The sequence below is a fragment of the Phytophthora parasitica genome (genome assembly GCF_000247585.1).
Source record: "Phytophthora parasitica INRA-310 unplaced genomic scaffold supercont2.21, whole genome shotgun sequence".
NCBI lineage: Eukaryota > Oomycota > Peronosporomycetes > Peronosporales > Peronosporaceae > Phytophthora > Phytophthora nicotianae.
The window spans coordinates 939,240-962,090 of NW_008649007.1; the positions used below are offsets into that span (position 1 = coordinate 939,240).

General features: G+C 52.9%; 12 protein-coding genes across 19 annotated transcripts; 5 read left to right on the forward strand and 7 right to left on the reverse strand.

Annotated features, from left to right (window-relative positions):
* Positions 1 to 274: 274 nt before the first annotated feature.
* Positions 275 to 1,371, reverse strand: PPTG_09941 (hypothetical protein). Of its 3 annotated transcripts, XM_008905726.1 has the most exons (5): positions 1,128 to 1,371; positions 967 to 1,065; positions 768 to 900; positions 633 to 701; positions 275 to 565 (listed from the first exon to the last, which is right to left on the reverse strand). In XM_008905726.1, the coding sequence occupies exons 1-5, from the start codon at positions 1,316 to 1,318 to the stop codon at positions 398 to 400; spliced, it is 660 nt and encodes a 219-aa protein (XP_008903974.1). In that variant the 5' UTR covers positions 1,319 to 1,371; the 3' UTR covers positions 275 to 397. The 3 variants fall into 3 exon arrangements, with proteins under 3 accessions (XP_008903974.1, XP_008903975.1, XP_008903973.1); XM_008905727.1 differs by having other exon boundaries at positions 275 to 701; XM_008905725.1 differs by having other exon boundaries at positions 633 to 900.
* Positions 1,372 to 1,533: 162 nt separating this feature from the next.
* On the forward strand, positions 1,534 to 2,301 carry PPTG_09942 (hypothetical protein; the record flags this gene model as incomplete). The annotated part of the gene is made up of 1 exon (XM_008905728.1): positions 1,534 to 2,301. The coding sequence occupies one exon, from the start codon at positions 1,534 to 1,536 to the stop codon at positions 2,299 to 2,301; it is 768 nt and encodes a 255-aa protein (XP_008903976.1).
* A 153-nt stretch (positions 2,302 to 2,454) lies between these two features.
* PPTG_09943 (hypothetical protein) lies at positions 2,455 to 3,366 on the forward strand (the record flags this gene model as incomplete). The annotated part of the gene is made up of 2 exons (XM_008905729.1): positions 2,455 to 3,243; positions 3,307 to 3,366. 2 exons carry the CDS (start codon positions 2,455 to 2,457, stop codon positions 3,364 to 3,366), a joined length of 849 nt encoding a protein of 282 aa, XP_008903977.1.
* A 108-nt stretch (positions 3,367 to 3,474) lies between these two features.
* PPTG_09944 (hypothetical protein) lies at positions 3,475 to 8,027 on the reverse strand (the record flags this gene model as incomplete). Its single annotated transcript, XM_008905730.1, has 5 exons — positions 3,475 to 3,635; positions 3,695 to 6,489; positions 6,564 to 7,654; positions 7,722 to 7,852; positions 7,931 to 8,027. 5 exons carry the CDS (start codon positions 8,025 to 8,027, stop codon positions 3,475 to 3,477), a joined length of 4,275 nt encoding a protein of 1,424 aa, XP_008903978.1.
* Positions 8,028 to 8,202: 175 nt separating this feature from the next.
* Positions 8,203 to 10,022, reverse strand: PPTG_09945 (hypothetical protein; the record flags this gene model as incomplete). The annotated part of the gene is made up of 8 exons (XM_008905731.1): positions 8,203 to 8,358; positions 8,489 to 8,602; positions 8,692 to 8,796; positions 8,866 to 8,961; positions 9,028 to 9,157; positions 9,222 to 9,415; positions 9,485 to 9,591; positions 9,653 to 10,022. The coding sequence occupies 8 exons, from the start codon at positions 10,020 to 10,022 to the stop codon at positions 8,203 to 8,205; spliced, it is 1,272 nt and encodes a 423-aa protein (XP_008903979.1).
* Positions 10,023 to 10,058: 36 nt separating this feature from the next.
* On the reverse strand, positions 10,059 to 10,829 carry PPTG_09946 (hypothetical protein). Its single transcript, XM_008905732.1, has one exon. The coding sequence runs from the start codon at positions 10,773 to 10,775 to the stop codon at positions 10,125 to 10,127; it is 651 nt and encodes a 216-aa protein (XP_008903980.1). The 5' UTR covers positions 10,776 to 10,829; the 3' UTR covers positions 10,059 to 10,124.
* Positions 10,830 to 10,870: 41 nt separating this feature from the next.
* Positions 10,871 to 12,603, forward strand: PPTG_09947 (hypothetical protein). Of its 3 annotated transcripts, XM_008905733.1 has the most exons (8): positions 10,871 to 11,034; positions 11,094 to 11,152; positions 11,217 to 11,297; positions 11,348 to 11,496; positions 11,562 to 11,761; positions 11,820 to 12,023; positions 12,080 to 12,340; positions 12,401 to 12,603. In XM_008905733.1, exons 1-8 carry the CDS (start codon positions 11,023 to 11,025, stop codon positions 12,455 to 12,457), a joined length of 1,023 nt encoding a protein of 340 aa, XP_008903981.1. In that variant the 5' UTR covers positions 10,871 to 11,022; the 3' UTR covers positions 12,458 to 12,603. The 3 variants fall into 3 exon arrangements, with proteins under 3 accessions (XP_008903981.1, XP_008903983.1, XP_008903982.1); XM_008905735.1 differs by having other exon boundaries at positions 10,871 to 11,152; positions 11,217 to 11,496; XM_008905734.1 differs by having other exon boundaries at positions 11,094 to 11,496.
* An 18-nt stretch (positions 12,604 to 12,621) lies between these two features.
* Positions 12,622 to 13,458, forward strand: PPTG_09948 (hypothetical protein). 3 transcript variants are annotated; one of them, XM_008905738.1, is made up of 4 exons: positions 12,622 to 12,789; positions 12,855 to 12,979; positions 13,048 to 13,112; positions 13,209 to 13,458. In XM_008905738.1, the coding sequence occupies exons 1-4, from the start codon at positions 12,685 to 12,687 to the stop codon at positions 13,220 to 13,222; spliced, it is 309 nt and encodes a 102-aa protein (XP_008903986.1). In that variant the 5' UTR covers positions 12,622 to 12,684; the 3' UTR covers positions 13,223 to 13,458. The 3 variants fall into 3 exon arrangements, with proteins under 3 accessions (XP_008903986.1, XP_008903985.1, XP_008903984.1); XM_008905736.1 differs by having other exon boundaries at positions 12,624 to 12,789; positions 13,048 to 13,173; positions 13,234 to 13,458; XM_008905737.1 differs by having other exon boundaries at positions 13,048 to 13,458.
* Positions 13,381 to 14,358, reverse strand: PPTG_09949 (malonyl CoA-acyl carrier protein transacylase; the record flags this gene model as incomplete). The annotated part of the gene is made up of 1 exon (XM_008905739.1): positions 13,381 to 14,358. One exon carries the CDS (start codon positions 14,356 to 14,358, stop codon positions 13,381 to 13,383), a length of 978 nt encoding a protein of 325 aa, XP_008903987.1.
* Positions 14,359 to 14,522: 164 nt separating this feature from the next.
* Positions 14,523 to 19,922, reverse strand: PPTG_09950 (hypothetical protein; the record flags this gene model as incomplete). The annotated part of the gene is made up of 5 exons (XM_008905740.1): positions 14,523 to 14,661; positions 14,725 to 19,490; positions 19,558 to 19,652; positions 19,713 to 19,768; positions 19,843 to 19,922. The coding sequence occupies 5 exons, from the start codon at positions 19,920 to 19,922 to the stop codon at positions 14,523 to 14,525; spliced, it is 5,136 nt and encodes a 1,711-aa protein (XP_008903988.1).
* A 172-nt stretch (positions 19,923 to 20,094) lies between these two features.
* PPTG_09951 (hypothetical protein) lies at positions 20,095 to 20,928 on the reverse strand (the record flags this gene model as incomplete). Its single annotated transcript, XM_008905741.1, has 1 exon — positions 20,095 to 20,928. One exon carries the CDS (start codon positions 20,926 to 20,928, stop codon positions 20,095 to 20,097), a length of 834 nt encoding a protein of 277 aa, XP_008903989.1.
* A 267-nt stretch (positions 20,929 to 21,195) lies between these two features.
* On the forward strand, positions 21,196 to 22,851 carry PPTG_09952. 2 transcript variants are annotated; one of them, XM_008905742.1, is made up of 6 exons: positions 21,196 to 21,298; positions 21,374 to 21,466; positions 21,535 to 21,740; positions 21,807 to 22,111; positions 22,184 to 22,249; positions 22,321 to 22,851. In XM_008905742.1, exons 1-6 carry the CDS (start codon positions 21,215 to 21,217, stop codon positions 22,635 to 22,637), a joined length of 1,071 nt encoding a protein of 356 aa, XP_008903990.1. In that variant the 5' UTR covers positions 21,196 to 21,214; the 3' UTR covers positions 22,638 to 22,851. The 2 variants fall into 2 exon arrangements, with proteins under 2 accessions (XP_008903990.1, XP_008903991.1); XM_008905743.1 differs by having other exon boundaries at positions 21,374 to 21,740.

The following is a 22,851-nucleotide window of genomic DNA, read 5'->3' on the forward strand; positions in this document are numbered from 1 at the left end:
TCATTTGAAGCATTATATTAAATGTAGAAAGGTTTATGGAGATTGGTCCTCTGTAGAAATACCTGCACGTGTCAATGCCATCGAATTGTGTTGCCAAACTCATTCAACGCATGATGCAGTGGATGGTGACTGAACGAACTGGCTCATAGTGAAATGTGAGATGTGATCGAAATAAAAACTTTTAATAATGATGAAGGAAGGGCAGCCTATGGTCAGCACTCTAAAAACAGTCAGGATTTACTATCCTTCCGAAGTTAACATGCTTCAAGTCTGAGTGGAGACGTAAAACTATTGTTCTCATTCAAAAAGGAGTGCCTTGTATTTTTTTCACAGTGAGCTCTTCATTCAACTTGACCCATATTGATCTCTAAAAGTTGAACTGGAGCAGAGTAGACATTCACTCGTTGTCTAGGTCCGTTCGGAGGGTCGTGATGCCGTCAGCCACGCGTGCTCCCAAAGCCTTCACCAGATCTTGCACGCTGATGCGGAGCTTCACAGATTCCGCACCCCCGCCAAGCCAGAGAAATGACGGCTTCAGCTCAGTAATAGCCCCAGCCACGACCACCTAACGCCAAATAGAAGCGTGCATTAGGCAAACGAAAATTATTCCAAAGCACAGAAAACCCAAATACCGGAATGAACGTCTTCATGCCGAACGTGGAAACTCCGTTGTGGCCAAAGCCCGTCAGCTCCTCCGACGCCTGAAAGAAATCAGCTGTATCAGTACTATAACCAACTACACCATCCAAACAACACGGTCGTCTTACCTCTCCGGGAGCGTGTTGGAAGTTGAATTTCTTCTTGGGCGGACGGTCCGCCTCGGGGATACTCTCACGCACAAAGCGGCGGAGCTGCTCGGCATCCAGCTTCGAGTTGTATTGCAGCACTACACAGTAGTAACTGCAACGGCAATGCAACGGTCAGTCAGTACATTGTTTGTAGGATTTGAATGGAAACGTGTGTTACCGGCTGTTGAGCGGATCCTCGATGCCGCTGTTGATGCACGCCACGTTTTCCACGATGATACTCTTGCACAAGTGCGGAACGTCGCATCCCAAGAATTTCCTATCAGTATATAATTTATTGTAAGTATTGTGGGATTCTTCGAATAATGTCAGAGCCCTTACGCTCTTCGGTCGAGCGTCCAAGAGTAATAGTCGCTGGGCGCCGTCTTGAGTGCGGCGCTGGCCAGTTTCTCGCGCTGGAGATGTTTCTTCACGCGCTTCACCCCCTCGTGGTCATCTAGCGAGCGCTCCAGCGCGTCCAGGCGCTTCTGCGCGGCCGCGAGACGTGCCGTCACCTCCTCGATGGTTGTCATTGTTGAAAATTGCTGCTGCAGGTGGATTATCCACGGGTCCACTGGATATGTCGGTCTCCTTTGGATATTTATATCGTATCCAATATATAAAATCCTGAAGTTGATGTTTCCAACTGAAAAAGTTCTATTTTAGAGTGAAAGCGAAAAAAAAATAGATCAGTCGTGTCAAGGAGCTCATTGCAGCTATTCAAGCTGCAGCGCCCTACGCCCCCAACATGATCGGGAAGCCTCTACTACGAGCCACGAACTCCAGAGCTTCGGACATGCATTCGGTGACGTCGATGAGTACAGTGCGCACAGTAGATCGCGAGCGTCTACGAGATAAAGCTCGGCAGATGCAGATGAAAGAGAGTTTGCGTCTCGCAATGTGTGCACGACTGCAACAGAAGCTGCGAAAGACCCCGAAAGTGGCTGAAGAAATGGCGTCAGCGGTCCTGCGAATCCTCAAGCAGCGAGGAGTCCCGGCTGCAGATGTATCGGATGAAGCGCTGGCGAAGATTGTCAACGAACTAACAACACGCAGACAGGAACAAATGTCGCTAGCAGCAAAAACAGCTAGAAAAACGTCGCCACACAACCAAGAGCAATCCAAACCAACCAACGGCCGTATTTCGCGAGAACGATACTCCGGAAGACGATCATCTAACAGCAAAGAGCGTTCGAACAACAACTCGGTACGGGATGCCAAAGGTGGACGAAGCCCCTCAACTGTTAGCGGCATTACCAGTCGAACTATTGAAGATGATGACAGATACCTTACTGAGGCACAACTACAGCAGAAGAGTGTAGGGTTCTCGTTACCACCTCGCGTATCTCCGAAGAAAGACCGCGACAACGGCATCTGGGAGGAGATTGTCAAGTACAGCTCCGTTGAAGAGCAAATCGAGGCTCAACGCATTAAAGAACGGAAGCTCCGTGAGCGTCTAGAGTATACATCTAAGTTGGAGGCGCAAGTTTCACGTAAGCGCAACGTCACTCAATAGGAGCGTGAGCAGAGTGCCGAGTTCCATCGCCAGACGTTAGAGAAGCTTCGTCAGGCTGAAGATGAGGAACGTAGGAAGGAGCAGGAACGTCTCGAACGTGAACATCAACTCATTGCAGTCCAGACGCAGCAGCGACTAGCGAAACAGGCTCAGATGGAGAGAGAACGGGTGGTCAAGAAAGCTCAGGAACAACACGCAGCCGAGATGTTGGAGAAACAGAGGAAGGACGACTTGGCGCGCGAGAAGGCGAGGAAGGACGCGGAGAAACGCCGTGTAGAGCAAGTTTTCCAGGAGAACGAGGCCCAACTTCAGCAAAAGCGCCAGCATCAAGCACAAGAGCGTGAGTTAGAATTGAAGCTAGCAGAGGAATACATCGCCATGGAGAAGAAAAAAGATGAAGCACGTCGTAAGCAGGTCGAAACCATGGCGGAGAACATCAAGAAGAAGATGAAAATATTCGACGATACTGCAAAGGCCACGACGGATGCCAAGGCTCGCGAGGAAGATGAACGAGTGCGCCGTTATCAACAAGAATACACGAAGAAACAGACTGAAGACGAGCGCAAGCGACGAGAAGATGCTGAAGCTCGTTGTCATGCGCAACAGGATTATCTTCGCATCCAGATGCAGGAGAAGAAAGACCGTGAAGAAGCCTTAAAGCGAGATTTGAACAAGCAGGCGGACCTGTGGAAACAGGAGCGCATCGAGGCCGACCGTCGTGAAAAAATTGCCAAACAGCAGCGAGCAATGAGAAATCGCTCCCAGCAGAATGTTTTACTTGAACAAATGCGCGAACGTGAACTACGTAGTCTTCAGGCCGACCAAACTCGCCTTGAGGTACAACTGAATGCTCGACTTTTAGAGAAAATTCATCAACAAGCTGGTGCTCTTCAAAGTCAAGCGGAAGACGTCGTCTCCGAGACTCAGAATCGATCTCGAGAAGTGAGTTATTGGCGTGCTACGATTTTACGAACAAAAACTGGTTTGTGCTGATTGCCTTTGTAGTTGCAGGAACAGGAACGAGCCTTGACGCATCGACAGTCTCAGCGAGCGATCAAGTTCTAGCTTACGCAACTCTAACTTCTCACTATAGCATTATGGTCTTTTTTACTTTCATTTTTTGTTGCTTTAAGCTAACTAGTCCAGTAGCAGTTGTAGAGTACTAGACGCTAATCACTTGGTGCGGGCCAGCTCCTCTACAAACTCGCCCAACTCCTCCTGCACACGCATCCTACTCAGACTATTGTCGTTCTTGAGCTCAAGCCACTTGCTGAAGGCCGGCGCCAGCACTGCGCCTTCCTTCACTAAATGCTTGAGGAGCTTCTTCACTTCATCTGCCAAAGCAAACACAATTAGTTATCACATACAATACATATCGTTCCGGAATCCTTACCGTTGTCAGTTCTCGTCTGCACAATTGCTGAAACAAGCCGAACCTGAGTGTCCGTGTTGCCGCAGAAGCCCATAAGTAGCATGCATCGCTCAGCAGACGGCAGCTCCCCCTCTTTCGACAAGTTCAGAATAAACAGACACGTGTACGTCGCAAAGAGCGGGTCGTTGCGCATCGTCTCCGGGATGTTCTTCGTGATGTACGACACCACTTCGTCATACGAAGAAGCCTTGCTCACACGCTCCACAAGACCGAACGCAGGTTCCAACGGCAACACATCTTCGAGCTCGTACTTCTTGATCCACTCCTGCATGTCCTTGGGGGACTGCTTGTACGACGGGAACACACTGAGAATCGTCACATTCGTTGCGCTGATTTCCTTCTTGGCCTTCTCAACGTCCACAGCCTTCAACAGCTTCAGAATTTCACCAAGAACCGCAGCGAGGAAACCTCCATCAATCAGTTCCTCCATCGCGTCCTTGTCCACCGACTGCAGACAACCACCCAACACCCAATCCACCGAGACACACGTGAGAGAAGAATCCTTCATGAACCGCACCACAAACTCCGACATGTGTTCGTGCAGCTTGGGCACATCGCACCAAAGATCTCCACACAGTTCAATCGTCTTCTCAATGGCGTAGCGGATGCCCACAAATGTAAGAGTCTTGGTCTCCAGACTCAACTTCTCGAGCATCTCCACCATCTTCTCCCGAGCTTCTGCCTTGGCGTCGATAGCCTCCTTCAATACCTCGAAAGCAAACACCCGGTTGACGTCCTCGTGGTTCTTGAACTCCTTCTGGACCTCAACAAGACACGCTTCAGCTTCCTTCAGGTCAACAATGGATACATACTCCTCAGCGATGGACTTGGCCTTTTTGCCAATCTTCTCCTGAGCCTCATCGTCCAGCGGAGGGATCACCTTGGCACGAGGAGCAGGCGATTGCGGCTTCTTCGCACCAGCAGCTGGACCACGACGACTGCTCGGAAAGCTCGCCGGTGATCCACTAGGACCACGTCCGCCTTGCCGTGAAGCAACACCAAAGGCAGCAGGTCTACCCGACGGCCCGGTCTTCACGGAGTCATCACGCGCACCGATGCCACGTGGGAGCGTCATCTGCTTGTTGCTGCTGCTGCTCCGAGTGCTCATTGACTGCGAATGTTGATACACTGGTGCCATAGTCGACCGACCGCTGTTAAAGCCATCACGGGACGAATTGGAGCGACGATCTGATCGGAAATGGTCGCGATCTCCACGGTCACGGCCTCCTCCACTGGGTACGCTACTGGGCGGCGCACGGGCCTCTCGCTCTGCCTCCTTTCGGATCTCGTTCAACGTCTTTTGCTTCAATTCCTTTCGACGCGGTTCCCATCTATGCTGGCGCAACTCGATGACATCCTTGATCATGAAGGTAATACGAGATGACAGACGTTTGTCCTTCACCAGCTTGTTCTCCAAATAGTGGAAGTACGACGGCATGAAGCCCTGCGCTCCGTGCTTGTCCAAGTCTTTACCCATGGTGGTCAGCAGCTTAGCCAGAGACTCAATGCTCTCCTCATCGGGGGGATTGTTCGGGTGCACACAAACCAGCACGCCGTCGCTATTGAGACGAACATCCATCAACTTCATGATGCACTCGTGCATGATACGTTCTTGCAGCATTCCCTTGCGGTATAGTTCACCAATGAAGCGGATATTGCCCAGCATGCGCAACTTCATGATCAATCGCTTCTCCTCGTAGTCAGCTTCCATCTGTGGCGTGATTTTGCCTTCTTCCTTGTCCTTCTTGAAGCTATTCTCCAGCTCTTCGTAGATGTTATCCTTCTCGAATTCCTCTTGGCATGCATTCAGCAGGATGCGCTTGAAAGAACACGTCTTAATAGCGACTCGACTGGCCACCTCGTGGCTTTCAAATGGACCATTCAGCACCTGGTCATCTCCCAAATCATCAAGGTCTTGGCCTGACCAGTAGTACCGAGGCTCGTTCGGGTCTTCTTCTACCCACACCTTAATAAACTTGTGGTCTCGCACGCGGACTTCACTCAACTTCATGTTGGCAGGAGCGGGGACAGGTTCAAACTCGTCTCCACTGGCCGATTCCAAGGCACTCGTCACATCGTCAAACGGCCCAACAACTTCCGAGTCCGAATCGGACATCGCAGTCCAGTAGAACATCTTGTCATCGTCGTTCTGAACGATCTTCAAGAAAGACCAGACTTTCCAGTTGGATTCCAGATGCACGCACAGATCTGCGTACATATCGCAGAAGTTTGGCTCGCTAACGGCCTTGTCAAAGATGATCTTGATGACTGCTTGCAGCATCTCCAGGCTTTCCATATTGATGCTAGTCAGTTGGCCAGCCAGACGGTCGAATTTCTCGCGGGTCATCTTGTTCATGATACCGTTCACGTTCTTCTTCGTCACTTCCAACGTCGACGCGTTCTTCGTAGGGATCCAGCGGTTGGCTGAGCGGGTCAAAGGCTTAACAGGACCGTCCAGAAGAGGCGGATCCGGAGGACCACCACGACCGCCACGGCCACCACGGCCACCACGTTCTCCCCTACCGCTTCTCTTAGGAAGATCTTGAGACCGTGCCCACTGGCCGCCACCTGAGCCACCGCGTGATCCGCGGCCTGATCCACCGGATTGTTTTTCGCCACGTTCCCATCCAGCGCCATTGCGACCTCCCCTAGATCCACCACGAGAGACTGCAACTTCGCTAGTAATCTCCATCGAAGGCCACTTCGAATCCGGAGCAGTTGTAGCGGCTGGAAGCTCCTTGAATTGCTCACGGAAGCTACAAAACCAGCAAATAGATAGGTATGAGCACGATATAACAACGCATTGTGTTCCTGTATGCCAGATCCATACCTCATCAGAAGCTCCAGCGAGTATGTCACCTTGTCACCCGATCTTTTCTGCAGAGTGACACTCACGTCCGTCGTTTTCTCCACTGCGTTAGCTGTCGGCTTCTCTGTAGCATCAGCCTTCTCCTTGTCCTCCTTCTCCACAGCCTGTGCCTTCTGCTGAAGAGCAGTTGGGGCAGCATCTTGCTCAGAGCCCTTCTTCTTCGGAGAAGCGGTCTTTTGCTGTTTGACAGACGCAGTCTCTTCGGTTTTCTCCTTGCTAGTGGTCTCTTTCTTCTTCGGGGACGAGGCTTCAGCACTGGTCGTCGTAGTAGTGGTGGTAGTAGTAGTAGTAGTCGTTGTCCCAGTCTTGCTAGTCTCCGACTTCTTCTCTACAGTCTTCTCCACACTCTTGTCACCAACCTTCTTCGTCTCCTTCGACACTACTGCTGACTCCGCCTTTTCTTCTTTAGCACCGTTCAATGCAGCCGCATCCTTACCAGTTTCTGCAGGTTTCTCGTTCGCACTCTTCTTTCTAGGAGACTTGTGGGGCGATTTCGCTGCTCCATTCTGTTTCGTATCAGCCTCCGACGCTGGAGGGGTGACTTCCTCCTTCTTCTGTGGGGTACTCTGTGCTGTGGTGCTAGTACTGGAAACTGCCTTGGCATCCTCCGAAGAGGAGCTGCGACCGAGAACAATTGGTTTTCCTGTCTTGGGGTCGACGATCTCCAGTCTCTTACGCTCACGCTTAGGCGGTGGCTGATGCTGTGGAACTGGCATGGGCATGGGCATCCCACCCATCCCCATCCCCATATCTTGCATAGGTGGCATCCCGTACATGGGATGGCCTCCCATGTATTGGCCTGGACCCATCATATACGGAGGCGGCATCTGCATCTGAGGCGGATAATATCCCTGTGCTGCTGGATTCATCGCTCCTCTAGGCATATATTGCTGTTGCTGGTGCATGGCGCCTCGTGGAGGTCGCATACGTTGCTGCTGGTGGTGGTGACTGCCCGGAGGACCGCGCATCTGCTGAGGCATCCCAGGCCCTGGCTGTCCACCCATAGGCGGAGCAGGTCCGTATCCCATTGGGCCATTAAAGGGTCTCGCAGTCTGCAATAGCAATCGACAAGTGAGTACAGTACGAAAAGATCGGGGAGAAAAGTGTAGACAGCCGTACATGCTGCAGATTGAAGCCTCCGCCCTGCTTAAAGACTGGCGCATTGACGTCCATGCCATCGGATCCAGGCGGAGTCATCTGTGCGTGTGAAGGCGTGTCATGTTGCTGCTGGGTGCCCTTCGGTCTGTACTCTGTTGAGAAGTTACACCAAGGCAGTTGCGGCCTGTCAGCACTCGACTTCGAAAGAGTCTTTTAAAATGGCTACATACCGAGGTGGTGCGGGTTGCCACGAGGGTGCGGCGCGCCGCTGTTTGGGCCGTAGCCGCCGCGGCCGCCGGGGTTGGAACTGGGGTGCTGCGGCTTCATGCTTCCATCAAGTTCTCTCTAAAGCTCTCCCCTTGTCGCGGGCGAAGGGGGACTGAAAAATGGTGAGCCAAACGGGCCAGCCAACCAACGGGTTGGTGTACTATTGATGTGGTACAGAAAGACTTGCATTTTGTATGAACGAGACCCGATCTTGGCATCAAGCTCTCCCGCCAAATTAGTTGCCAAGAAATGCACCGGCAATTGCCGCGTTCTCTTGCTCCTCTTGTTGATGGCGGTGCAGCGCCGCAGAGGCAGCGGATGGCATGGGTGGCAATGGAGAGATCGTGTCAACATCGTTTTGCATCGTCGTGGCGGTCGCAGCGTCGAGGAGCTACGACGAGCAGCAGCAAACGTCTCAGTAACCATTGACCATCACTCTCACCACGGTACTTGGCGTACGTGGCATGGTATCTTTCAAAGATACGATATCGAATATCACAGGGACTAGTAAGTGCACGTACCTCTTCTTCTGGCACTACAACCGGCGCAAACTCGTCCAGTTCTAACTCAGCAGTCGAGTCCCAATGAAAGCGACTGGCTAGAAGTTGTCGTAAGTGGAAGGCCTTCAGTCGGAGCTGTCGGATTGCGAGCGAAACCGTAAGAGTCGAGTGAGTTATCATGTTGTCAGCATCGGTTCGGAAAACGGTCCATCTGTGTGTATTACCTGCGATGGAGCGTCGTCATCCTCAATCAACTCCAGTAGAGACAGCAAGCAGGGCCTCAAGAAGTTCTCGCTAGTCGTTTCGTCCTGGAAAAAGTCCTCTGGGATCTGTTGGCGACAGCAATACAGTTTGAGTGAAAATGATACAGTACTGCACCTGGGCTATGATCTACGTACCTGCTCTAATTGTGTTCTGAAGAGCTTGATGAAAGCCAGGAACAGCCATACATGTGACGAAAGTGCTCGCTCGCACGAGCACATCAGTGCAATGAACTACAGATCATCGTAATTAGACATTAAAAATATTGGCAACCATTCTATGCTGCTGGGCAAGCTTACCTGCTTCCACTGTTCTAGTGCTGCAAGAGACGACAACTGCAGGAAAACCAGGAACGATAATTGCAATTCGCCGATGAGTTCCTTCCAGTCGCCGCCAAACTCCGTCTCGATCAGCTCTTCAACCCGCTGGCTGTGTACACAATATCCATCAATATACTTCATTCTTGCTAGAATTGTAATTCTCAGTCGCGCACCTTCGATCGAAGTGATAAGCTGTCCTCGCCTGCGCCACCAGATCTGTTCGTGTCTTCTGTAGCACAGTAAACCGGACTGTCCGAGGTAGATCAGGGAAGTATGGAATAACTCCGTCCTGGGTCTTGGATGAGGTTGCAGCATCTTCAACCGCGTCACCTGGTAGAAGAATGGCTCCAAACTCCACACCACAGCGCTGCAAAATATCGTCGTCGAGTCAGTATCAACGTCCCCAGCTAGTCATCACCATCAGCAAGGCTCGGACCTGCAGCACGGAGGCAGAAATGAAGTTGGAAAGTCGCTGCCACGTCTTCAGATGCTGCTTCGGGTACGGCCCCAGTCCGCTGTCCAGCTGGAACGACAGCACAGCACCTGCAATAGCAGCGTCAGCACTTGACCTCGTAAATCATTGCTACATCACCGCTTCACGTACGCTCAAGGTTTTCCACGTTAAGTCCTGGTCGTGGCGGCCCCAGTTCCTCCTTCTCCAAGCTCCACTCGCGCACAATAACTTGTGCATGACGCTCTACATTAATGAAAAACCCTTGACGGATACCGTGCTCCTGTTCGTGAGAGCGGAAGAGCACGAAGTGGATTCCTAATGGGAGGAACTTGACACCCTGAAATTTAGGGCCGGTGCGGAAAACCTCGTAGTCCACACCGAATTCTGTGGCCGCTGGAACGTCCAGGCACACTAAAAACCCACCAATAGCAGCGCTACTGTTGTCGCTTACTGTGGTTTGCTCAGCGCCGCGGAGGACGCGCGAAAAGAGGTCGGCGCGCTGGCCTCCGTCCCCATCCATTGCTGCAACAAGTATGGGTACACTCAATTTTGAAAGGGTTACACTTATGGGTTACGTGTTGGGGTTACTGTAACTTCAACTTGAGCAGTAACCTGCATCGACCTACATCGCTAGCGCTAAGACGATAATGCTGAAACAGTAGAGAACAACTACCGACGTTTTCAGGCTCTCAGCGTCTGAAATGACGGGAGTTGGGGACGTTTGGTCGAATTTCGGGCCAGGAGAGAGGCGAGGCTGAAGCGTTGGAGCTACCACGTCGTCAAAGGAGCCACCGGCACTGCTGTCAAGGCTTGACGACGTCAACGCCTGAGATCCAGAAACAGATAGGGATGACGCTGACGATGCAGGTTCACTGGAAGCAACTGCAGTGAGATCCGCCTCGCCACCGCAGGTCATGGCAGCGAGTTGATCAGATGAGAAGCGGTTGGCGACACCAGGGTGAGTTGGTACACTTGAAGACGACAAGCGAGTTGAGGGCGACCACGTGCAGCATGGATCACCCAGCTCTTGGCCATTCGTAGCACCATCGCCATCCGAATCCGTTTCGCATAGCTCCTTCGTCCACGCACGGCCGGCAGCTCCAAAGGCCTCGCCGAACGGATTCGTCCTTCCTCCACCAGAAGGATTCACATGACCCAATGCAGCAACACCAGTCACTCCACTGCCGTTCGGAATTAGAGCCACAAACGAAGGACGAGCATCACATTGTAGGAACAACGTAGACAGAGCGTAGAATCCGAAAGCAAACTTCATGATCTTGAACAAGGTGTAGCACTGAAGGTAGACGTCGTCAGAGATAGGGAATTGAGGAATGATTGAGTGAAGCAGCATAAAAACCACAGGCTGCTCATGCACGCATTGCCTTCACCCTTGGCCGCCAGAATACCACCATGTAACTCTCGAGAACTATCAATCCAGGCTAAGACTATTGACCGTTTTAGCTATCCAGGGCGAGTGCGACGGGTCGTTTAATCTTTGGACAAACCTCAAACCGGCGACTATGGCGTCTTGGGTAGGGTGATGGATGGCTCAGTCCTATGAGCGGTGGCTAACCCAGAGGCTGGTGTACAGTTGATGAAGAATGTGAAGGATGGCTCCCTCATGAAGGGCGTGAAGGACGGGTCGCGGCGGTGAGAGCGCTAGGCATACTCTCTTCCGGACGTCAACTAGGTGCTGATGGTTGTTCCTTTACAGGCTGAAGGACGAGATTGCTCGGTCGATTGGAGCTGGCTCCGAAGGTGGCCTTGATCCGGTGCTGGAATATCGTACCCAAAGGTGTGAGCAAAGAACTAAAAGTCAGAGCTTAGTCTTAACACAATCTGCAGATTTAACCGCTACAATGATCGACTGGAGGAGCTTTCTAAGGCAATGACGCACTACACAAATGCAACACACGCATACGCTCAAGCCACAGCGCAGCTGATGCACGCGTCTTCGGCTTTCTTTGAGTCTCAAATGCAGGACGCTCAGGAAGGTAAATTCTAGATCTACAGCATCGCCTTGGATACACTTTAGTTCACTTGTGTCCTATGATTACAGTCGAGTCGGGTGATCAGACTCCAGGAGTTAAAGCTCTCGCCCAAAGCTCCCTCCGTGTGGAGGAGATACAGCAGTCATTGCAGCAAAACGTGTTCGACGTGGCTCAATCTCTACAGTATCGAACGGTGGTTCAACCACTGCAGGAACTACGAGGCAGCAATGCCGGTCTGAGCCAGCAGCTCCGAAATCTGAAGCAAAAGGTGCGAATGAGAGGGTCTGTGCAGCTTACACCTAATCTGACAATCATGTACGCTGCAGCTGAACGACTTCGATTCGGCTCAGCGCAGTGCTGAAGCGCAGAAAAGGAGTCCACCAGACTTCGAGAAGGCTCAGCAGAAGCTGCAAGCCGCGACTGCCTCCCTGTCAGCCGTGGCAGAAAGTGTCGACGCAGATATGAGCGTGATCGAGGCTCGTCGCGACTCGGCTCTCAAGAATGAGCTTCTCACTGTCGTAGCCTCACAAGTAAGTTAACTAGCCTTTCCGATTCCAAGCCACCTACTAACAGTTTTCATCTGCAGATCTTCATCCACTCCCGCGCTAACGAACATCTCCAGCAATTGGTGCCTCTCCTTCCTGGTGTGGCCAAGCCGCTCATCTTGTTACTCGCCGAGTCTGCGCGCCGTCGTCAACCTATCAATCCAGCCACATCGGACGTGATGGGTGTGATCTCCTACAGTGGCGAATACTCCCGAGGTACTCTGGATCAACCGCTTCGCAGCCACCGAGAGGCACTCGTGGATGTTGCTGCCGTACACCCGATTGCAATGGCACCGTTCAAGGTAAAGAGAACACAGTTTTAAGCTCGTTCCTGGCTAAATATCACTGTTCTGGCTGTGCAGGAGATGCATATCGCTGAGAAGATGGCGGTCAGCACCTACGGTCGGCGACAACAGTGAACATCCTCAACTTGACGGACAACTTCAACCATCAAGAAACTGTAGCCATGTCTGTGCTGGTGGTCCATGTCCTCCCATAGTGAACTGCAGTGTAAACTGTCCGGTTGAAAGTGTCCCTTATCCGAATACACCTCTATTTCATCCAATGAGATAACTCGTTTGAACTGCCCGTTTTGTTCCGAGGGATCGTGCGGCGCAGACGCCACCTGACACTTACTTGAGCGACCATGCAGCCCTTCACCCGCTGTGTGCGCCTGCTGGGCGCTCGCGGCTTCGCCAGCCACGCTAAGCCGCACGTACACATGCCCGAGACTGCGATGATTAGCAACAATGTGCGTATTCAGCGGCTCCTATCGTGATATTTACATTCATCATGACCACAATTGTCATTCTGTAGGGCACGCACCGGTTCGAGCGCAAGGGCTGGGAATACTCGGCCTACATGGGAATGTTGGGCGGTCCCATTGTGCTCTATTTGGGACTCACCAACGTCCCGGAGACGGACTCGGAGGTCTTTGCCAGGTGAGAAATTATTGACCTTGTCGCTATTGTAGCTGGTGGTGCTGACGTCGTCCCTTTTGCTGCTGCAGAGAGGAGGCGCTGGCTAAGCGCGCAGGTACGGAGTTCCTCGTGCGACGTCCCAGTGGCCCTGAAAGTAAGCGCTTCTTCTTCAAGTCCAGTGAGATCGGCGAGCCGCCGGCCCTGGAGGAGGAGGAGTAAGTAGACTTACGCTTTCTTAATATCGGATCAGACTCGAGCGCCTAACGCGTGAGCAGCCGCATCACACAAAGACACAAGAGAGCTGCCTGCTGAGGAACTGGATTCTGGACGAAAAGTAAGAGAGAGAGACAACGAATAAGCAGAGCACACAGCGGCTCTGGTTGCTTAAACTTGATTGACGAAACTCTAGGGCACCGCCACTTTTAATGCTGCTGCTCCAGGAACATCTTGATCTCGTCCGTTGACCCACAGCTCGTGGTCAACACGTCGCTATTACCGGTTTGCTGTCGGATGAGGCCACTCAACACACCACCGGCGCCCAACTCCAGGAAATGGCCCACCCCGTTAGCCACGCAGTAGTCGACGCTGTCACTCCAGCGAACGGCGTGCACAACCTGCTTCTCCAGCACCTGAGCGATCTGTTGGGGCGTCTTGGTCGTCGCCTCCGCTTCAACGTTCCACACCACAGGAACCTTCGGCTTGTGGAGCTTATTATCACGTAGTAGCAGCTGTAGATGCTCGTGCAGCTCCAGCTTCGCCGGTTCCATCATTTCGCAGTGGAACGGAGCACTCACATCCAGTAGCACAGCGCGTCGTGCCTTCTTGGAGGCTTTAGCTTGAGCAATAGCAGCGTCCACAGCCTGTGCGTCGCCACTGATGACCGTCTGCTTGTTGGAGTTGTAGTTGGCCACTTGACACACCTTCCCCATGCTGCTTGCAGCCTCTTGACACAGTAACTCGGCGTCTTCGGGGCGTACGGGCATTAGAGCCGCCATGGCGCCTACACCAGGAGCTACAGCTCGCTGCATGGCCAAACCACGCAGATGCACGAGACGCGCCGCATCCGCGAACTCGATGGCTTCTGCCGCCACCAACGCCGAGTATTCACCTAATGAATGACCCAGAACGAAATGCACAGGCGGTAGCTCCGTCTCATGCTGTAGAACACGCAGTACTGCCACTGACATCGACAGCAGCGCCGGCTGAGCCACGTGCGTGGGCGTGAGCTCATCCGCCGGCCCTTCCGTCATCCGACGCCGTAGACTGAGCCCTGTCGCCTCGCTGGCTTCTTCCAGCACGTCGCCGACAATACGCGGCCAGTCCGCAAGCAGATCTTTGCCCATACCCACACGCTGGCTGCCCTGGCCAGGGAACACGAGCACGAGACGACGCAGCGCCATTATGAGATCTCAATAGCTGACGGTCTCTTGTTGGTTTGTGCGACTTGCGTGGTGCACGAGACGGATCAGTTGCAGCTATGGGAAATTCTTGTTCCTTATCTAGTCATTCTCATACTCTGCTAAATGCTCATGAATCAGTCGCTCCTGGTCTCTACAGTCTCAGTCTACCGGCGACCTCCACGGTTGTCATTGCGATCGCGTCGACGGCCGCCTCCATTGCCACCATTCCCGCCACGTTCGTCTTGGCCTCCACGTCTGTCGTTGTTGCCTCCATTGCGGCCACCACGGTCTTGACGTCCACGCCTGTACAACATCAAGAAAACACGTTAACACTAGTTCTACGACGTGATAATACAGGCCACTTACACTTGATCACGCTGTTGCTGGTTGCCCTTGTTGCCATCGCCTCCGCCCTTGTTCTTGCGCTTGCGTTTATCATCGTGTCCGCCCTTCTGTTCACCCCCATTACCGTTGCCATTGTCACGACGCCGCTTGCCTTCCGGTGGGTTGCCAGTGGGCGTCTCGCCTTCACTCGCAGGTTCACGCTCACGTTTGCGGGACGAAGACACGAGCGACACGATCTTGCGTGCATTACCCGTTGGCGTCCCAGTGGGCGAGACCATCCCAGCGGGGGATGCAGTCGAAGTGGACGGAAGCGGGGGCCGTGTACGCTCACGTGCCGCCGGTCTCGCGCGCTCTCCAGATTGCTGCTGCTCCTTCGCCTTGGCCTCCTTCTCAGCTGTCAATTGCCGACGCAACGCAGCCTCCGATTGCTCTGCCGGTCGTGCTCTCTTACGACCAGCTTCAGGCGTAGACTGCTCAGTATTCCGCTCTGGTTTTGGTGACGTTGACTTGACTGGTTCCTCGTTTCGTGCTGGGCTACTGGTTGGCTTCGACTCCAATGGTTTCCTTGTTTCGCTGTCTTCACGTCCATGCATTGAACCACGATTTCTCTGATTGCGATCATGACGATCATGACTGCGACTACGACTGAGCTGTGCATTCGAGTCCCGATCTCCTCGTCCTCTTCGGTCGCCTTCACCTCTTCCACGGTTAGCTTGGCCCCGTTCACGTCCACGTTCGCGAGATGAGCGACGGTTATCGCTAGTGTTACCACGATCATCCGCCCGCTCACCCGATCGACTGCGACGAGGAGCTGGAGATCTTTCGTGTTTGCGGGACGCTGAGCCACTGCGTTCACGCGTCTCGTTCGCGCGATTGTTCATCGAGCTACTGCGACCAGCTGTGGGGGAAGACTCGCGGTGGTCACGACGACCGCGTCTTTCTTCACTCGCACGATGTTCACGAGGAGCTTCAGCCGAGCTGTCTCGACGGTCTTCAGACTCGTCACGTTCGACACGACTGCGACGGTCATCCGAGCCACCACGTCCACCACGACTATTACGATTGCGCTCAGCTCCACGTCCACGCTCCGAGTCTCGCTGCTTCGTCCTCGCAGACAACAAATTGTTGCTACTGTTGCTTTTTCCCATCACGATCTCGCCGCTTTCCAGTTCCTGACTCTCTACACGACTTAGCGCTGGTTTCGTCGAGCTTTCACGCTTGACATCACTGTCCTTGTCGCCATCGTTATCGTTCTTCTCGTCCTCAGCAACGTCCGTCGAATTCTTCTTCTCATCGGACGTCGCAGTCGGAGACTTAGCTGGAGCATTGCGACTACGTAGCAGTCTGTCGTCGATAAGCGACGTCTTCCTCTTCGTCAAGAGAGCGAAGTAACGTTTGGCCATGATCTTGATATCTTCACGGTCCTCGTTCGTCAGCTTCTCCACGATCCCCAGAATCACGTCGGCTGTTCCACGACCCGCCGGGAACACGTCAATGAGCTTCGTAAGGACCACAAGAGAGTTACGAATAGGCATGTACTCGCCACTCGAGAGCGCTGTCGTGTACACGAGCTCCAACTGCTTGTGCCAACGAGCATACGCCGACTTGAACTGGCGATGCGCGAGACGCTTCTTGTCGTCGTGCAGATCCAGACTCAAGCCCATTTTCCCGTGAATCGCTTCGTCGTCGTACGTTGCTCCGTTCTGGTACCAGCGCAGAATAAGTCCCAGCGTTTCCTTCATGAAGATACCAAAGTTGCTCGCCTCGCGCTCCGTAGCACACAGCACGATCGCCGACACCTTCATGTTGACCTTGTGGATGTACTGCAGCGTACTCATCTGCGGCGTGGAGAAAGTGTGTAAGCGCTCCATAAACTTGGCAGCAAACAGCGCGTCTTCAGGCGACATGAGAGAGCGAGGGATCACGCATTTCTGCAGTAATTCATCGATCGCGGTCTGGTGGTCGTTGGGTTCATCTTTGAAGAACTTGCTCTTCATATTCTCTAGTCGTTCGTACACGCGTTTCCGGTGCGCCACCTGGTCTTTCTGCTCCGTTGTAAGCACATCGATCATCTGTGTGGTCTTCTCTTTCAGCTTCTTTCGCTCACTGGCGCTAAGCGAGGCGTTTGCTCCAGACGTGACAGAGTTACGCAGACGAAGGATCTCCGACTCGTACTGCTGGAACGGGATGTGGATGTCGTACAACTTGAGGCCCCAGAATGTCGCGTACACTTCTGGTGTTAGTCCAGTGAATGGGTCTTTGGGCTTGCTGTCAGGTCCATCACTGGTACACAGGGCTTGTCTGATGTCTTCCAGGAAATCAGCGTTGTACATGTACCAGCATTTTTCTCCACTAGATGTGCCATTGGCTGCTGCGCCATTGGTAGCCGCTCCGTTGCTTGCTGTATTCGAACCACCAGTGGCGTGCACACCTCGTGGGGCAGTTTGCAGAACTGGATCATCACTGCGCATCGCCGGACGACACAGAGACATCGCAAGCTCTGGTTGCACGTTATAGTCGCGAACTAGAGTCGTGATCGACGGCAGCATCTTCCGGTATACTAACGGGTCTACCACTCCGCCCAGGAACTGCAGAAGCTGACTGAGTGTTAGCTGGCACGTGTCAAACACACGACCGAGCAGCTTCAAGTGTGGCAGCTCTCGATCTTCATGGTACTCGATACGACTGCGCATCTGGCAAATCAAAATGCACAATGGCAGCGCTAAATCTCGCTTGATCAGAGCATCTCGCAGTCTCGGGATGGCTCGGCGGTTCTGGAACTTGGGATCTGTCGGCTCGTACCACAAGTGTGGCCCTCCAGCCTGCGCTTCCAACTGACTCACCGAGATATCCTCCAAGCTCAAACACGAACCCATCTTCGTCAGTAGTTCACTCAACACAATGAGGTCTACGGACGCCCAGTTCTGCAGACGCTGGATGAGATATTGCAGCAGACCTGCTAGCTCCACGTTCGGATATTTGCGATAGAAACTGCCTGAGAAATTCGCCAGCGAAGTGAGCCAAAGCGAGACGTGGGTGCCGTCCGACTTCATGGATTTCTGGGGTCTTGATAACTCACTGACGAGAACAAACGAGAGCACATCCATCCCCAGTGGCGTCACAAATTTGAACGAGTCCACCACAGGCTGAATCAAGTTGTCGTACGACTGAATCTGACGCAGCATCGTGCGGAACACGATCAACGGGTTCGAGTGCGCCACGTGCGTCAAACTGCGCGCCGACAGCTTCGCTCGATCTGCTGTAAGCCGTCGCATGACGCCGCGCGTGCTCTGCACTACCTTCGCTTCTTTTAAACGCAATTCCGGGAACTTGTCGTACGCCTCGAACCAATGCAGATACAGACGGTAGCGTTCATCACATGGCAAACCCTTGATCAATTCCCACACCAAGAACGCCGTGCTTGGGTTGCACTCCTGTAAAGACATCGCAGGAAGAAACGTATTCACCAGCAGAGACTTCACCTTGTCCAGGAGAGCAGTATCATTCTCGCCCTTATTCACTGCAGTGCTGAGCTTCTTTGTGTGATCTTCGACCAACTTGCCCACGATCCGCAACAGCTTCAGGAACAGAAACTGGTCGTGGAACAAATGCGGGCCAATCATATCCACAATGGGGAAAACCTCCGACACGCAGTCTTCTAGCGTAGATTCGCGACGAATGTAGTGGTTGCTCGTACTGGTATGTGGTGCCGTCTTCTTCAATAGAGTCCCAGACGCTCCGTTCTTATCACTAACAAGCTGCAAACTGCGATACGATAGCGAGGCGTACACGTCCTCAATCATCACATTCACCACAGCACAGAGCTCTGTCGTTAGCGGTGTAAACGTCAGAGGGTTCACTCCTCTCTTCTGGAACCACGAAATCATCTCAAAGGCTCGTTCCCGTGCGCCAATCTCCAGTAGGCCAATAATCAATCCGTACACCTGATTGTGCTCTGCGTCCTTCTTCCGTTTCTCGGCTTCTGCTGCTGCTTCGTCCTCTCCTCCCGGCTTATCGGTGTCTTTCTTAGCTGCGAGACTGATCTGTCCAAACGATCCCGCTTTCTTAATCATCTCCTTCTCATGCTCCAAAGACATCTTCAAAATGGTGTCTCGAGACGGCGCCAAGTGTGGCAAGAGCGCATCCAATTCCAGCAGTCTCTTGTTCAGCAACGTGGCAGCGAGTCGATACAGCGAACGTGGCGTCGTGACTCCTTCCACTGCGGGCGGATCACGCTTGTAGAACTGGAACTTGAAGCCCATAATGTGAGGTAAACTCTCGCGCTTGAAAATGTCCAAAAGCTGAGCGAAGCAGTCGTTCCTCGGGTGCATCTCGTAGGCGTCCAGTACCAAGTCCAAGACTCGATTAGCGTCCAAATCGAAAAAGCCAATGAGCGCCATTAAGTCCGTTCTGGTTGCTTCGAGCTGGCTCTTGGTTACACCTGTGTGTAGTAGACACAGCACCTTGGAGAAGCCCTCTGTCTCCTCACGCAGCAGGTTGTACTTGGTCTGAGTATACAGCGTCTTGGTGTTGATACGCACCATTTTCTTGACCAGCAACTGCGGCTCCAGTGCCAGCTCAGCGTCGTGTAGGAGGTCGAACTCGAGTAGCCCCTTCAGGTTCAGTAGAGGCACGAGCTTCTCGTCTGCGATGGTCTTCACTAGTGCACAAAGATTGCGCCACTCTCTCGATGTGTGGCGCTCATGGCCACGCTCACTGGCCTCCACTTCGTTGCTGATGACCCACAACAGGTCAGTCAGGAGGTCGCAAGCTTTCGGATGCTTCATCTTCAGGGTAGAGAAGATTAAAACACTAAAGAAAAAGTAAAATAATAGCTTCAGCGGGTGTATGTACCAGTTCAGCCTCCTTCAGCAGCCCCAGCATCTCCTGTTTGGTTAGTTTGGCGTTTAAAACGATCCACACGAGCTCATACAACAGACGCGGCAACTCTACAGCAAGCAGCGGTTAGTCAAGACGTAAAAGCACCATAAACCAGTTGAAACACGCACCAGAGTCCGCCTCATGACCGGAGAAGTCGTCCAAGCCGCGCGCCACACTCTTCAGTCTGTAGTACCATACACGGTTCGTTAGTTCTGCGGCAATTCAGAGCCCATCTCAGTGTCTAAATGCTCTACATACACATCAGAGCGCCCGTTATCCGCCCAGTGATGCAGCACGCGCTCGCCGATGAGCGTCAGGCCTTTGCGGCCGTGGTCCATCCTCGCTCGATCTTGCGGTTCACCCAGCGCCAGTATTTTTCATACTGAGACCGCCTATGCTAAAGGGGGATTAGAAAAATGGTGTGTAAACCCAGAAATATGTGCACCACATCGTAACCTGTGAGTAGTAATAATGCCTGATATTGTGTCGAAATGATTACAGCGAACTTGACTACGCGCCGCCAGCGTACAGCAGATACTGCGAGCAGAAGAATATCGTGAACTGCCGTGAGATGAAGGCGAAGACGTGGATCAGCAGCACGCAGGCGTAGATGGCCACGATGGCCACGACCGTCATCACGTCCAGCTCGTGGGAGGAGCTCAGCGAGTGGCCGTAGATAGAGCTCGCTTCTGGTTCCGAGTCGCTGCCGAGCTGTATGGTTGTCGCGATGGCATTCTGCAGTGACCAGAAGAACATGACTGCTGCAATTGCGCCGGGGATGCCCGTGGTCAGCAGTTTAATCCCGCCAAAGTAGAGCTGAGCGTACATGCCGTAGAGTCCCTCTTCCTGCTGCATGTGGACGGACGGGCTGTAAACCATGACCCGCTCACCGGGTGGCGATATACAATTGAACAGCGCGCAGTCGAATTGCAGCAGATGCCGTAGTATCCACGTCTCAGTGTGTCGGAACCTGACAACGCATGCCGTAGTCAAAGACAGCGGTAGCTTGGCCATGTACAGCACGATAACGCAACCGAGTGCGGCCACCGAAAATACAAAGTTCGCGGCGTGAAACAGTAATGTCTTGTATGTCATGATCTGGAAGGGAGCGGACAGCAGCAGCCAGATGAACAGGCACTCCTCCGAGCATGCGTAGCAGGCGCGTTCGCACCGGTTGAGGACGGGTTTGTGTCTGCCCAGGTCGTCAAAGTCGGACTCGGCCTCGATCATGGACACCTCAAAGGTGCCATACTCATCACTTACGACGGAGCCTAGGTCGCGCATGGCGCTATTGACCTGGATAAGTCGTGGACCGGAGGTCTCCTGGTCAGCCAATGCAGCCATTTCTCCTTATGTGTCGGTGCTTGAGACTGTGAGTGCCACTGCTGCAATTCTGGAGGCTTCCAGCGCGCTGAGACCTTCAACCAAGCTGCACCAAGCCTCCCGCCTCTCTCCCACTGCCCTCGCCAGGTGGCGCGCAAGTCCTTGGACCAGCATTGTCAGTGGCGCTTGACGCTTGACCTAATGTCAGCAATAATGAATAGTCGTGTGATTCGCTGATAACCGTATTCCTTTTCAACCAATCATGACGTGAATCCAGAGCCTAAGCATCACTTTTAAAGACTTCACCATGGCGGACACGAGCGATATCTACGATGACGTCTGGACCAAGTACTTCGACTCCAAGGAGGACCTGGAGCTGCCCAATGGAGACGTAAGTTAGATGGTGATAAACTTTACAGCCTCATAGTGGAGTCGATCCCTTACTTTGTTTTTGCCCTTTTTGAAGTCGTTCCGCGTGTATCGCGCAGGCTCGCAAGGTCCGCACGTGGTGCTGCTACATGGCGGAGGGTACACGTCCATGACCTGGTGTCTCGTCACGGTAAGCAGCTATGCAGCCTATGCTGTAGCAACCATTTGATACGAATGTTTCGATCTATTTATCTGTAGGCAATGCTGAAAGAGACGTGTACGCTGCACGCCTTCGACTTGAGAGGCCATGGCCAGACCCACACAGCTCATGACGACGATCTGTGCATCGATACACTGGTACAAGACACACTACACATCTTGAACCACGTCATTCCGCCAATGACTCCAAAGACCGACGGAGCTGCTGACTCAGAGAACCCGCAAAGCATCATCGTCGGTCACAGGTACGTAAATTATTGCAGAATGCTGGTAGGCGAGTGTTAATTGACAGCCGGTATTGCTGATGCCAGTCTGGGTGGTGCACTCGCCGTTAGAGTCGCTGCCACGGGCAAGGTGCCGTCTCTGGTGGGTGTGATGGTGATCGATGTGGTGGAGGGCACAGCCATGGCGTCGCTGAAGCACATGGGCGCGATCCTTGAAAGACGTCCGTCTCGCTTCCGCTCATACAAGGATGCCATCCACTGGGCGCTACACAGCGGCACTGTTCACAACCAGGAAGCTGTCGAAGTTTCAATCCCGTCTCAGCTAACGCAGCTTGAAGACGGCTCGTTGGTCTGGAGGACGGACCTGGCCAGCAGTGCAAAATACTGGCACGGTAAGCGTCTTTTTTGTATCGCTCTTTGTGGCGACTGCAGCGCTCTCTAATCGCTGTTGCTATGATCTACAGATTGGTTTATTGGGCTTTCGAAGCAGTTTTTGTCACTGAAGGAAGCCAAGGTGTTAGTGCTCGCAGGTAAGGATTGCCACTAAACTTCCTTTTCAAGTGCTAATTGCTAACTCGGGCTATCGTTTTCCACGTCTTAGGTTCTGACCGCCTGGACACGGAGCTCATGCGTGGCCAAATGATGGGCAAATTTGAGATGAGGCTCATGTATTCATCAGGACACGCCATCCAAGAAGATTGCCCACACGAGGTGGCAAATGCCATCGCTGAATTCAGTAGCCGCTGCGCTCGTGTTATAAGTGGAAATGTTTTTGGTCCTGATGGTGTACCTAAACAGCCGAACAAGGACCTTGCTCTGGCAGAACGCCTCGCCAAAGCGCGTGCTATGATCCCCAAGGATAGTATTCTCCCCGCTGTTCACCCCACAGCTCGCCCGAATAAACTACCGCCCCAGTAACCAAAGGCGGCACAGCTTTCTAGTCTCTGAAATCCCGGATCTTGGTCACAAAGGTCATCACTGCAACGAAACCATTAGATTTTAAATCTTCACACTCATGCTAGCTGGTTATTGTATGGTGACGAAATACTACTTTAAGTACTGTTGAATACTTAATGAGTATCATGCTAGCATTACTATGGGTCCTGACCCGAGTCAATACTAATTTTAGGAC

What these genes read in the sequence shown, in the direction of transcription:
- PPTG_09952 (XM_008905742.1), top strand. Translation starts at nt 21,215, where the DNA reads ATGGCGGACACGAGCGATATCTACGATGACGTCTGGACCAAGTACTTC. An exon ending in AGCATCATCGTCGGTCACAG is followed by an intron (nt 21,741 to 21,806) that starts GTACGTAAATTA and finishes TGCTGATGCCAG; the next exon opens with TCTGGGTGGTGCACTCGCCG. An exon ending in CAGTGCAAAATACTGGCACG is followed by an intron (nt 22,112 to 22,183) that starts GTAAGCGTCTTT and finishes TATGATCTACAG; the next exon opens with ATTGGTTTATTGGGCTTTCG.
- PPTG_09941 (XM_008905725.1), bottom strand. Translation starts at nt 1,318, where the DNA reads ATGACAACCATCGAGGAGGTGACGGCACGTCTCGCGGCCGCGCAGAAG. An exon ending in TGGACGCTCGACCGAAGAGC is followed by an intron (nt 1,066 to 1,127) that starts GTAAGGGCTCTG and finishes ATATACTGATAG; the next exon opens with GAAATTCTTGGGATGCGACG. An exon ending in GAGGATCCGCTCAACAGCCG is followed by an intron (nt 901 to 966) that starts GTAACACACGTT and finishes TTGCCGTTGCAG; the next exon opens with TTACTACTGTGTAGTGCTGC.
- PPTG_09947 (XM_008905733.1), top strand. An exon ending in CTGGAATATCGTACCCAAAG is followed by an intron (nt 11,298 to 11,347) that starts GTGTGAGCAAAG and finishes CACAATCTGCAG; the next exon opens with ATTTAACCGCTACAATGATC. An exon ending in TCCGAAATCTGAAGCAAAAG is followed by an intron (nt 11,762 to 11,819) that starts GTGCGAATGAGA and finishes TGTACGCTGCAG; the next exon opens with CTGAACGACTTCGATTCGGC.
- PPTG_09946 (XM_008905732.1), bottom strand. Translation starts at nt 10,775, where the DNA reads ATGAAGTTTGCTTTCGGATTCTACGCTCTGTCTACGTTGTTCCTACAA.
- PPTG_09948 (XM_008905736.1), top strand. Translation starts at nt 12,685, where the DNA reads ATGCAGCCCTTCACCCGCTGTGTGCGCCTGCTGGGCGCTCGCGGCTTC. An exon ending in GACTCGGAGGTCTTTGCCAG is followed by an intron (nt 12,980 to 13,047) that starts GTGAGAAATTAT and finishes TTGCTGCTGCAG; the next exon opens with AGAGGAGGCGCTGGCTAAGC. An exon ending in CCGGCCCTGGAGGAGGAGGA is followed by an intron (nt 13,174 to 13,233) that starts GTAAGTAGACTT and finishes ACGCGTGAGCAG; the next exon opens with CCGCATCACACAAAGACACA.